At 41.2% G+C, this 12,393-nt stretch overlaps 1 protein-coding gene across 2 annotated transcripts; it reads right to left on the bottom strand.

The window, feature by feature from the left end:
- Positions 1–246: 246 nt before the first annotated feature.
- Positions 247–11,066, bottom strand: LOC130929447 (serotransferrin-like). 2 transcript variants are annotated; one of them, XM_057856574.1, is made up of 17 exons: positions 10,396–11,058; positions 9,905–10,056; positions 9,662–9,764; positions 9,325–9,516; positions 9,132–9,261; positions 8,972–9,027; positions 3,718–3,881; positions 3,447–3,600; positions 3,222–3,382; positions 2,826–2,922; positions 2,733–2,753; positions 2,422–2,586; positions 2,184–2,334; positions 1,989–2,056; positions 1,742–1,926; positions 1,456–1,648; positions 247–432 (listed from the first exon to the last, which is right to left on the bottom strand). In XM_057856574.1, the coding sequence occupies exons 1-17, from the start codon at positions 10,433–10,435 to the stop codon at positions 395–397; spliced, it is 2,070 nt and encodes a 689-aa protein (XP_057712557.1). In that variant the 5' UTR covers positions 10,436–11,058; the 3' UTR covers positions 247–394. The 2 variants fall into 2 exon arrangements, with proteins under 2 accessions (XP_057712557.1, XP_057712558.1); XM_057856575.1 differs by lacking the exons at positions 247–432; positions 1,456–1,648 and having other exon boundaries at positions 1,779–1,926; positions 1,989–2,106; positions 10,396–11,066.
- Between the last annotated feature and the right edge of the window lie 1,327 nt (positions 11,067–12,393).

Here is a 12,393-nt window from a genome sequence, read left to right as displayed (position 1 = left end):
GAAATATCAGCCAACACTGTTCAAATGCATCAGACAGCCATCACAGTTATGAGTTAATATATTTATGTCAACTGTTTTTCCAGCCCTTTGTCATCTTTTGATATAGAGCTACTAGTGTATACATAGCGACAGTAAATATGCTTAGGTTTTTATATCACACCTTTACCAACAAATCACCAGTCGTCAAAGCTTAAACACACACACACAAAAAAAAATCCATTCAAGGATTCAGTGCATGACTCAGTCTGCGCTTGAAAAGGCTTTATTTGAGAAGAGATGCATGTTATAAAGTAATGGTCACGTAAAGGTTTAGGTTGTAATACATACTGTATTAACATCAGAGGGAAAATGTCAGTATGTATGGTGGAAAACAAGAAGGCGCCATCTAGTTTCTCTACTGACAGGTGTGGAATGTGCAAAGTTTCTCCAGATCTGCAAGGAGAGAAAATACTTTAAAATTTATCTTGCAAAAGATATGACAAAATGCATCTTTCCAAATAGTTTGAACTAGGGTTGTTCCGATCATGTTTTTTTGCTCCCGTTCCGATCCCGATCGTTTTAGTTTGAGTATCTGCCGATCCCAATATTTTCCGATCCGATTGCTTTTTTTGCTCCCGATCATATACATTTTGGCAGTGCATTAAGAAAAAAATGAATAAAACGCGGACGAATATATACATTCAACATACAGTACATAAGTACTGTATTTGTTTATTATGACAATAAATCCTCAAGATGGTATTTACATTATTAACATTCTTTCTGTGAGAGGGAGCCACGGATAGAAAGACTTGTGACTTTGTATATTGCGACTAAATATTGCCATCTAGTGTATTTGTTGAGCTTTCAGTAAATGATACTGCAGCCATTCAACCCAAATGCATGATGGGAAGTGGAACCATGACTGTGTGTTGTGCTACCAATTGACATATCTTCTTTTCGTTGGGAAATAACATAAGGTGTTAAGTAAAATATCATTTGCTACCTTGCTTCCCCACATTGCTTCCCATGATATTTCTAATCATAGGGGGAGGGATTGTAAGGCTAATTAAAAAAAGGCTCCAAAGGCTGTCAAAATTCACTCTACTCATTTTGAGCTGCCAATTATCTCTCTATATGGAGGTAAAATGGTGCCATTACAGATTGAGCGCGACAATGCGTGATAATTGCGTTAACTATTTTAACGTGATACAGTTTTTAAAAATTAATTAACGTCGTTATCGGGATAAATTTGATAACCCTACCTTAAGCCTAAACTAAAGACTCTGGATGAGTGTAACATAATATGTCTGTAACACTAAATACAATTAGAAAACGATTTAATTAAGAAATATATATATATATTAAAAAAAGGCATGGCCGATATTTTTTTGCCGATTCCAATGCTTTGAAAATGATGTAATCGGGCCCGATCGATCGGCATCTCTAGTTTAAACCCAATAAAAGCCTCCAAACCTGGAATGATGTCGTTGCACTCGCTCAGAGAGGCTATGGTATCCATGTAATTGATTTTCAAGAAGCCCTTAAAGTCTGTCCCTTTTGGTATTTCCTGGAGACATTTGGTGGAGTCTTGGAAGAGGAGGTTCTTATAAGGCCTGGATTCGAACATTGTGAAAAAGGAATTGCTGACATCTCTGCCGAACACGCCCTAGAAATGAAAACCCAGTCATATTCAAGATCCAAATAAAATAGCAAGAACCATCGTTCAGCCTGTTGCAAGAAACCAGGTGTATTCCCTTACCTGCTGATTCAGGAGAACACTGACAACATCATCACGAGTCTCAGGACGGGTCACCACAGCGTGTGCTGGGGTGATCCCCATGCGGCAAGATGTAAACTCCGTGATTGGCACCGAACCGCTTTGTTCGGGGCAAATCAGCTCGTAGTCACTACTCTGGATGTCTTTAGTCCAATCTGCCCCCTTTCCTGCAACAGACAATAAAAAATAGGTTGTGGTACTAATGATTGTGGGTGTTAAGTGTCATCACCGTTGGTGTTTTCTTCAACAGTTGTGTGTTTAATGAAGGCTACGTCCCCAGCACCATCAACAAGACATCTGAAAAGATATCATACAGGATCCCATCTAAATGGTGGCATACTGTTTTTCTGAGAAAATAAGTTTGGCTAGTTAAAAAAAAAGGAATTATCTCCATTAATCTTCAGTTGCACGATTAGGACTTTACCTGAAGGCTCCGGCGTATCCGTAGTAAAACTCCTCTGTGCTGGCTTTACACCAGGCCGGGTTGTCCACAGGTTTGCCATTTCCCACGCACTGAGAGCAGAAGGGGGAACCTGCCGGCGCTCCAGGGGCGCAGCCACTGCTGAAAAATTTGGCTGAGGAAATGGCATAAGACAGTTTTACATCAGGTCATTTACTCCCTGTATGATTTTTTATTTTTCTATGAATGTTGATGTACTCACTGAAGTCACAGTCACCGGTCTCCCTATGGATTATAGCCATGGGCATATTCCAGCCGACATTTCTGCCATAACCTGGGTAGCAGGACTTCTTCTGTCTCAGGTTGGCCCAGGTCACCCCGGAACCCTTCCTGACCACCGCGACAGTGTAGAAGGAAGAATCTGAAGCTACACACCACAATTTTGATTTTGTTAAGCAAGAAATCCTCAAAATGATTTCCATATCCCCATTTGGAAATATATAAAGCTCATCCATGTGTCCTGCATATGAATGGCAACCAGTTTAAAAAAAAAAAAAAAAAAAGCTTGCTTACCACCTGGTATACTGCACTTTTCTGTTGAGGCAATTAAAGACACGGAAAATTCAGAAAATATATTTGTTAAAATACCAAAACTACCAAAAGTACCTTCATCATATTGCTCCACCATGGCTGGAACCAGACCGCACAGCCCGGCGACATACACCTCTCCTCCATCCACTGCCATTGCATCTGCCTCTTTGCGCTTAAGTGAAAAATTAAACATCTGATTAAACAAAAAAAATGTGAAATGTGAAGAAATGTGAGAAATTCCAAAAGGTTCAGATACTTTTTCGTACCACTGTAACGCCATTAGAAATGACATTATACTCTAACGTTGTTTTTAACAACACTGTTTACAATAGAATTTTGAGGGGTTTGGAACAGATGAGGGCATTTACATGGAAAATGCATCTCTACTTACGGAATTTTCAGTTTAGAAAATTACTTCCAGATCCAATTAATTTTCTAAGTAGAGGTACCACTGTACCTTCATCATCTTACCATGATCATCTTAAGACACTCTTCCACAGTGGAGGCACTCTCACATGCAATTTTATCTTTATTCTTTGCGAGACTGTAGAGGCTCCAAGTGTCACATTTTTTGGTCTCCTCGTGTCCCACGGCACACCATGTCATGGTTTTTGATTTGGATGTAGTGAACTCTGAATAAAACTCAAACAAATTAATTCTACAGCGCTCACCTTAGTTCAGTGATTGTGTGGTTACCATTGTTCAAAGAACGCACGATGGCCATGTATTGGGCACCCAGATACACAAAGGAGTCTGTGTTATTAGGCAGTCGGACCAACTTTTTAGTATAGTCTTTGAACATCAGATTCTTATCAGGTGCGTAGGCTTTAGAGGAGAACAGCTCGAAGCCCTGTATATTCAGGTGGAAAAAAAATTTAAAGGAAGGATATCACCTCCAGATTGTGAAGTGGGCCACGCACTTTGTCGCATTTCTGGTTAAAAGCAATGTGCAGAAGTCTGGACTCACCTGCACTCCCATGAGGCTGTTCCAGATCAGATTGGCAAGGTCCTTGTCTTGGCGGGTGACCACAGCGTCAGCAGGTACCCTGGCCAAGTTGCATTTTTCGTAGTCGTCAATGGCTGCTCTGGTGTTGTCCTTACACAGAAGCTCATACTTTGCCTTCTCTTCCTCTACAAGGAGAAGAGTTTTAAATTTGAAAATAGCTAATATTTTTTGCTCACTTATTTAAAAGGCACAATAATGGTATGAACACAAGGTACAAATGGGAAACCGGTGCTGCATTAATCTCCCAACTGTTTTGTCCAAAAGTCTATTTCATTCTACCTGTGCCATTCTTCTAGGTTAGAAAGCAGGTGGCCCCATCTTATTTAATCACACAATAGTGAAAAAACTCAATGGTTGGTTTCGCCAGGGGCGATACCGGGGGGGGGCGGACATGCTCTGCCCACCGGAAGAAAACTGGATGTAGTACTAACGGCAGCCTGGGCACCGCGTATGGTATCCCATCCATATAGTACTGATGTGTTCTAAGTTTTAACCTTTGCTCCTCTTTCACATAAAAAAAAGAAATAAAAAGAAATTTTGGTTTTGTTCCTAGGGGGCGCTACACACATTTATGCATATTTTGATTTTGATTTTTTTTTTTTTACATGTTATCAAAGTTTTCACCAGTGTTTACCTTGCTGTTGAGTTTGGTGAGTTTTGAAGCATTCTGAGGGGGTCAAAGTAGGGCTCAAAGCGTCGGCGGGACAAAGAATGACTGCTAGGGGGCGCTACATAGTGTATTTGGAATTTGTCTTTACACAGTATCAAAGATTGCACCTGTCTTGACCTGCCTGTCGATTTTGGTGCATTTTGAAGCATTCTAAGGGGGTCAAATTGAGCTCAAAGGGGCTGAGGAACAAAGAATAACTATAACTAGGCCTGCAAGCAGGACTGAACGGGCCCTCGCACTTTGGCGCAACTCGGACGTCACGCAGGTCGGGGTGGTGGCAGACAGCCCCCCTCTAATCATCTAATGAGAACCTAACATGCTTTAAACTCACTTCTTTTTTTGGGATGAGAAATTGTTTTGAGTTTTCGAGCATGCAATGGCCACAAATTCTGCTGCCACTAGTTGGCGTTACAGGGTCGATGCAAATGACCACTACTGGACTCTTCACCAAGCATGGGAAGTTTGGAGCAGATATCATGTATATATGCCAAGTTATGACTGTTCAAAATGTGTGGAGAGACAGAATGGTGACAGTCATTATCACTTTCCTGTTGGACCCTTCTGCTTCAACCAAACCTCAATAATTTTCATCAGGCATCTGAACACATGTCTTAAGGCTCCCCTTATGCAGGTTTGAGGTAGATTATTTTTTTTCCCTTTAGAGGAGTGTGTTCCGTAAAAAAGGGCATTTCCTGTTCCCACTAGGAGGCGCCAGGCACAAATGGTAAATTTTCAATCCAGTCCTGCTCAGCCTGGGATACCTCACACACATGCCAGATTTAAAATAGATTGAACGTTTTATGAGGGAGTTATCAGTCATTTTCCGAATTCGGTGTTTTGCCGAAAAAATGGCCGACTTTTGCACCCCGCCCACATGCAGGCACAATTGGTAATATTTCAATCCAGTCCTGTTCAGGCTGGGATACCTCACACACATGCCACATTTAAAAGAGATTGAACGTTGTATGAGGGAGTTATCAGTCATTATCCGAATTTGGCGTTTAGCCGAAAAAATGGACGACTTTGGCACCTCGCCTAGGTCAGGCCCGTGAATGAAAACACACCATTTTGATAAATTAAGATTTCATTTGTCTCATGAACAGTCTCGCCAATTTTGAGGATGATCAAACTAATTCCCTCCGTGCCAAGGTCTCAAATGTGCACACTGTAAATCGATAAAAATTTCACATTCAATCCCAAATACCCGATTTCCTGTAGGATTTGGAATGTGTGTGCAAGAGACTTTTTGGAGCAGTTTTGCACAAGGTTTTGACTCTCCGAATTTCATCACTCTGTGTTAAAAAAACCTAAATGGAGAGGCATTTTGAAAAATTCAAGGGGGCGCCACTGAGCCATTTTGTTACATTTTTTCGTAACATTGCAAGATTATCGAGCGTAATCCAAAGCCGCATGTATGTGCAAATTTTGGTGAGTTTTTGTGCATATTAAACCCTCCAAATGTAAACTCCTACTGTGAACCCATGAAAATTTCACATTTGATCCAAAATACCCGATTTCCTGTAGGATTTGGAATACGGGTGCAAGAGACTTTTTGGAGCAGTTTTGCATAAGGTATCTTCTCCCCAAATTTCCTCGCTATATGTTGAAAAAACCCAATAGGAAAGGCCTTTTTTAAAACTTCTTTCTGGCGCCACTAGTTGGCACTGTAGAGTTGATGCAAATGACCCCTACAAGAACCTTCAGGGTATGACTCTCAACAAACACGGGAAGTTTGGCGCAGATATGTTGTATATCTGCCGAGTTATGACTGTTCAAAGTTTTTGGCGAGACAAATTGTTGACGGTCATTTTCACTTCCAGTTTGGACCTCTCCGCTTCAACGAAACCTCAATATTTTTCATCAGGCACCTGAACACATGTCTTGAGGCTCCCCTGAAACAGGTTTGAGGTCAACAGAATTTTTTCCCTTGGAGGAGGAACCTGTCTCGTAAAAAAAGGCATTTCCTATTCTCACTAGGGGGGCGCTAGGCCTAATGGGTAATATTTCAATGCACTCGTGTTAAGGGTGGGATACCGCACATACATGCCAGATATGAAAAAGATTGAATGTTGTGTCAAGGAACTATTAGTCATTTACTGAATTTGTCATTTTGCCGAAAAAATGGCCGACTTTGGCACCACGCCCAGGTCAAACCCGTGAATGAAAACGCACCATTTTAAAAACTTAAGATCTCATATGTCTCCTGAACAGTCTCACCAATTTTGAAGATGATCCAATTAACTCCCTCGACGAAAAGGTCTCAAATGTGCACCCTGTAAATCGATAAAAATTTCATATTCGATCCAAAATAACCGATTTCCTGTTGGGTTTGAAATATGGGTGTAAATGCTTTTTTGGAGCGGTTTTGGACAAGGTATAGACTCCCCAAATTTCATCGCTCTACGCTGACAGACCCTAATGTTATAGGCCAATTTTAAAATTTCAAGGGGGCTGAGCCATTTTGTTACATTTTTTGCAACGTTGCAAAATTATCAAAATTTACAATTTTCCGCACGTATGTGCAAATTTTGGTGACTTTTTGTGCATGTTCAGGCCTCCAAATTGGCCGTTTTCATTTGCCCTGAAAAAAAAAAAAAAAAAAAATCCTTTGCAAAACAATAGGGCCTTCGCACGCTTAGTGCTCGGGCCCTAATAATAAAACGGAGGAACCACAATAGGTTACCTAAAAAAACATTGTCACCTGCATGTCCATACTGTTCAGTTATGAATGTGTTCTAAGTCAAATAAAATCAGATCAACTTTTATTTGTTTAGACCAAATCACAAAAACAGTTATCTCAAAGAGAAAATAAAACACATTTTACGGTGCATTAGCCCTACGCTGAATTTCGACCTACTTGACCAATGTAGATTTTCTTTTTTTTTTTCCCCGAAGTCGGGGCAGGGAAATGACGAAAGCCTGACTAATTCCGGTGGCATAAAATATCGTTCGGGAGGTGCGTCAGTAAAAGTGAAGTTGACAGTTTTGACCATAATGGAGTCATTTTTCCATGTCCTACTGAATAAATGAATTTTTAATATTTGATCATCAATTAATATTTCCATTTAGCACAAGATTGTGATTTGTCATGACCATACCATTTATTTAGCAATTGGGGAAAAATACTTGCATAAAAAGAATATCCTGTAAAAATATTGGAGCAGTGAGATTGAAAGAATGACATTTTGTGGCTCTCTTCGTCGCATTTTCCTCGTTATGAATAATTCCCCCTCAATGAGCTGAATTCTAAATCATATGAAACCATTCTCCTGCCGCCGTCATCCTCCTGTTAGGAGATTAAAAGAATAATTTCTTGTCATCTGCACTTTGCCAATTTGTTGTATATAGTCGAATTGTCTCAAAATATGATTTTAATTCACATAATAATGCTATTTAAGACTTTTTATCCTGTCGTACGCACTTTAAGTGGTTCATTTAACCATTTGACAACTAAAGGAATAGTTTCCCTATTTGTTGGGTCTACCCTCATGACTTTCAAGGTCGGGAAAAATATGACATATCTAGAAATGACCTCTTTTGTTATTTTCAGGTGAGAAATTTTATCACCAAAGATACATCTTTGCTTGCGGATATTAATGGCACACAAATAGAGAAAAAAGTTCTTCTTTCCCAGGGGAAAACTGCCATTTGGACCTTTAGTTTACAAGATTGCCAGGTTTGGGAAATGAGTCACTGAGGTGGGTCTGGGAGAGGGAACTTGATCTTGAAATCGCTGGGGAAATGTGGGACAACATTTGGACAAACGCCAAAAAATAAATAAATAAAAAACTAACCGAACAAGAGCGACTCAAATAAAGATTTTGCATCAAGCACAAGTTGCTCCCAATCGTCTCTCTAAATATTGGAAAGATGTTTCTCCTGTTTGTCCTAAATGCAAGACCGAAATTGGTGATCTTACTCACTGCTACTGGTCCTGTATTAAAATACAGAAATATTGCAGCGATATTCTGTTTGAAATACAGAAAATTCTAATGACACAGCTTGATTTCAACCCAGTTTCCCTTCTCTTGGGTCTTACAAATGACCGTATTAATGATAAATACAAGGAAAGACTCTTTAATATTCAGACTTTTTGTGCCTGTAAAAGTATCATCATGCACTGGATCATGGATAAGGCCCCCTCACTGTCGGGATGGCACTGGATAATAATGGACTATATTCCACTGGACTTTCTAACCTGTCTTTTGCACTCCAAAACGGATGTACTTGAACAATCATGGAAACCAATTCTGGACTACACTCACGGCAATGTTTCTGTCATTCTGACAACGGCATTTGTGTGATATAGTACGTTCCCTCTTGTATAGCTTTCATTGTACTGCACTCCTTTAAGAGTGTACCTGTTTGCTTTTCCCAGCTTGCTGTTTTTGTTATTGTTCGTTATGTTGGTTTGTCTTCATTTGTTCTGTCTGTTCTTATCTTTGCATGGTTGCATATGTAGAAAATCAATTTAAAAAACAAACAAACAAAAAAACAGTTCACGTCTCCCCGACTGGGGTGATCAAGAACATAGAAGGAACACACCTGGTACTGTAAGATGTTTGACGAATGCCACATCTCCAGCGTTGTCTACCAGGCATCTAGTAAGAGTTTTTGTTATTAGCCACATAATGAGCTTGACGGGAATGGAGATAGCAATAGTTTGATTTTGCTTTCTACTGTAAAAACTAACAACAATACTCACTGGAAAGCACCGCCATAGTCATAGTAAGGTTCATTGTGGGACCGTGAGCAGTCTCCCTTGCAGTTTCTACATAGTGAGGAGTTTCTTTGCGCTCCAGGGACACAGCTCGAAGAGAAGAACTCACCCACCACTACAAAAAAATGACATCCAAAACTAGCTCGAATCAGATGCAACATTAGCAGAAGTCACTCACCATACTCAATAGGCGAGTCATCAATGCCTCCCCACTGCATTATACCCAACTGGAGGAGTGTTCCAATTGGAATGTCCCAGCCGGCAGATTTTCTCAGACCAGTGTGACAGGATCTCTTGTGACGGAGGTCTCTGATGCCGAAACCGGAGCCCTTCTTAACCACAGCCACGGCATAGTAGCAGCCTTCTGATGCTGCAAAGATTTTGAACAATGATTTCTTACTTGGGGCGGACTGACATTCTGGTCTGCCACACTACCTGCTGGTCTAGAACAATCAGTCAAGTGGCTGATTTTGAAATGCATAATGTTCAGAATTATTGCTGAAAAATTGACTTACAGTCGCCATAATGCTCTGCAATAATGGGATGGAGTTTGTAGTGTTCCAGTCCAGCTGTGTATATGTCTCCTCCATCTAATGTAATTGCATCTGCTTTACCCTCCTGTTCACATAATGGGAAAAAAACAATGAAAAGTTGAGTCAAGGTAACAAATGGCAACTTTCACCATAGTCAGTGATATTTTCTCCAAAAAGAAACCTAGTTAAACCTATCGGTGAAAAATGAGGGGTCACAATCCTTACGTTAATGGCTTCAATGCAGGCCAAGGAGTTGAGTTCACTCACGCAGGAGAAGACTGGTGCCTTGGTAACCAGGTCCAAGCATTTCCTGTACTCTTTTTCGGACTTGACACACCATCTCACTTGATTTGTGGGGGACGACAACGATGCAGAAGCTATCGCAAAAAGATAATAGTTGGGCATGGACAGTTCATGACTGTTCGTATAATACAGTTGCAGTTAACATTCAATTCTTTACTGCTGCAAGAGTACCACGAACGCACATTTTGCCTCACAAGAACTATGGCCAACTGGCAGGCTAAAATTTTCCATGTCAGGAAAAACCTCATTAAGACAGAATCCTTTAAAAGGAATGCAGACTAAATACACTCAAACATTTATTCACTAGCTTCCAGTCCTTGATTTAAACAGAAAGAAAGTACAAACAAGACAGCCTATTGCCCTTAATTGTCTTAGTGTGGACAATTTCAATTTTTTTTTTTTTTGGCATTTACCCAAGTAGCTGAGGAGCAGCAGCGACAACGGAAGCTTCATTGTGGACGATGACCGCTTCAGCAGAGTGAGCTGCAGTCAGCGCAATATTTTATAGTCACTAGACAGGGAGGGAGGGGAGAATTAAGTTAGTTTGTTTAGGTTTCCCAACTGGGTGTACGTACTTGCACACCAAATGAACACATGCAGGACAAATGATTGCAATCGAACATGCCGTTTTTGCCATCACATGGAAATGTCATCAAAAATTTCAGAATCAAAAAGGTAGCATTGATTGAAAGCTGTTTTTTTTTTCTTTTGGGTAAGGGGATGTGACTGTCTGCTTATGCCAGTGGTGTCAAAACTATTCCACATAAGGCCGCAGTGGGTGCTGGATTTCATTCCTAGAAAACAAGACGACATCTTTTTACCAATCTGGTGTCTCATAAGTGTATTCAGTTGATTGCAGTCAGGTGCTGCTTGTTTTAGCACAAACTTCATTGGTTAAACTGTCTGTGCTCGATTGGTAGGAACAAAAAACCAGGACCCACAGCGGCCCTTGAGGACAGGTTTGGACACCCATGTTGTAAGCTTTCAGAGAGATACTTCTCAGCCTCGTTGCATTCTACACATGAAATGTATAAAAACAGTTACATTTACCCTAAAAGCTTTATTCTGCATCGGGAGGGACTGCAACCCAACCAAAAGTTGTGAACTTAAGGCCCAAGTACACTGCATGCGTGATCGTTGCGGTTCCCGTCCGGTTCAGTGTTGCCTGCGTGCCACGCAGTCCGTCAAAAACAGGCAAATCATACCGGCTGCTGCACGGCTGCAGTCCGCCAACCTCGTCCCCCCCCCCCGTGAGCTCTCGCGTGATCGCGCGCGATGATGTGCCATTTAAAACAACGAAAAACACACGGAGTCTATACTCATCAGAGAAGCAGAGAGAGAGCACATATTTTCTTTGCATATTGATATTTTAGTTAATCTGGAATTAAGAGACAGACATGACTGCATCATGATGAGATCAGGACAGAAAAACACACATAATAGGACCCCCCTTTTTTATATTGTCCTTATAGAAAGGATTGCTGCATCATAAATGATTTTGTGGGTTTCCACCTCCATGATGAAGCGCTCATCATCCATCTTCGCTCATGTTTAAACCGTGATTAGGCACCTGGGTTGTTACGTCCAGGCCCAGCTCCGCCCATTTTGCCGGATGCGTGTCCGGCAAAAATAGAAAATAGTTTTGCCATTGCCATCCGGCGGGCATGCGGCACGCCGGAGGTGGTTCGCAGTCAAGCCGTAGCACTGACGTGGCCGGTATACTGTGAACAATATGATATAATGGGAACGGATTGGCTCCGGCGCTATTTTTTACCGGAGTCGGACCGGAAACGCAACGATCACGCATGCAGTGTACTTGGGCCCTAACGGTACATGTATTTGTATTGAACCGTTTCGGTTCGGGGTGCTCGGTTCGGAATGGAGGCCTACCGAACGAGTTTCAGACGTTTCAGACGTAATGTAAAGTGCCACGGATGGCTCGCTAAGGGCGTAACATAAAACGAGCCACACACACAAGTTGCAAGTGGACACAAATTTATTCACATAAATCGAACTCGCAATGAACAAAATATACAAAATGGCGAAGGAGCTGGCTTCAGTGTAAGCCCAGGCCAAACCAACAAACAAAATGAAACTACACTTAAACCCCACCCGCTAAGTAAACTCTGATCGTAAAAAGGAAATTAAAAAAAAAGACAGCCACTACCCTGGCTTCTACACTAAAAAAAACGGGTTGAACGAAAACGGCAATTTACCTCTACTGCTGCGGTGCTCTTATTTACAGTGGTGAACAAAAACGATCCAATAACGAATGAACACAAAATACTTCACTGAAAAAGTGGGAGTGTAACAAAAATAGCGAACAAATGCGCAGGTGAATGAATGGCGAGCAAACAGCTGGCGAGGAGGTACGCGGCACGTATGCTGTCAAATGCGAACTCTCAGTGTTG

This window comes from Corythoichthys intestinalis, chromosome 14 (assembly GCF_030265065.1).
Source record: "Corythoichthys intestinalis isolate RoL2023-P3 chromosome 14, ASM3026506v1, whole genome shotgun sequence".
Classification (NCBI taxonomy): Eukaryota; Metazoa; Chordata; class Actinopteri; order Syngnathiformes; family Syngnathidae; genus Corythoichthys; species Corythoichthys intestinalis.
This window is presented reverse-complemented; position numbering and strand designations above follow the sequence as displayed.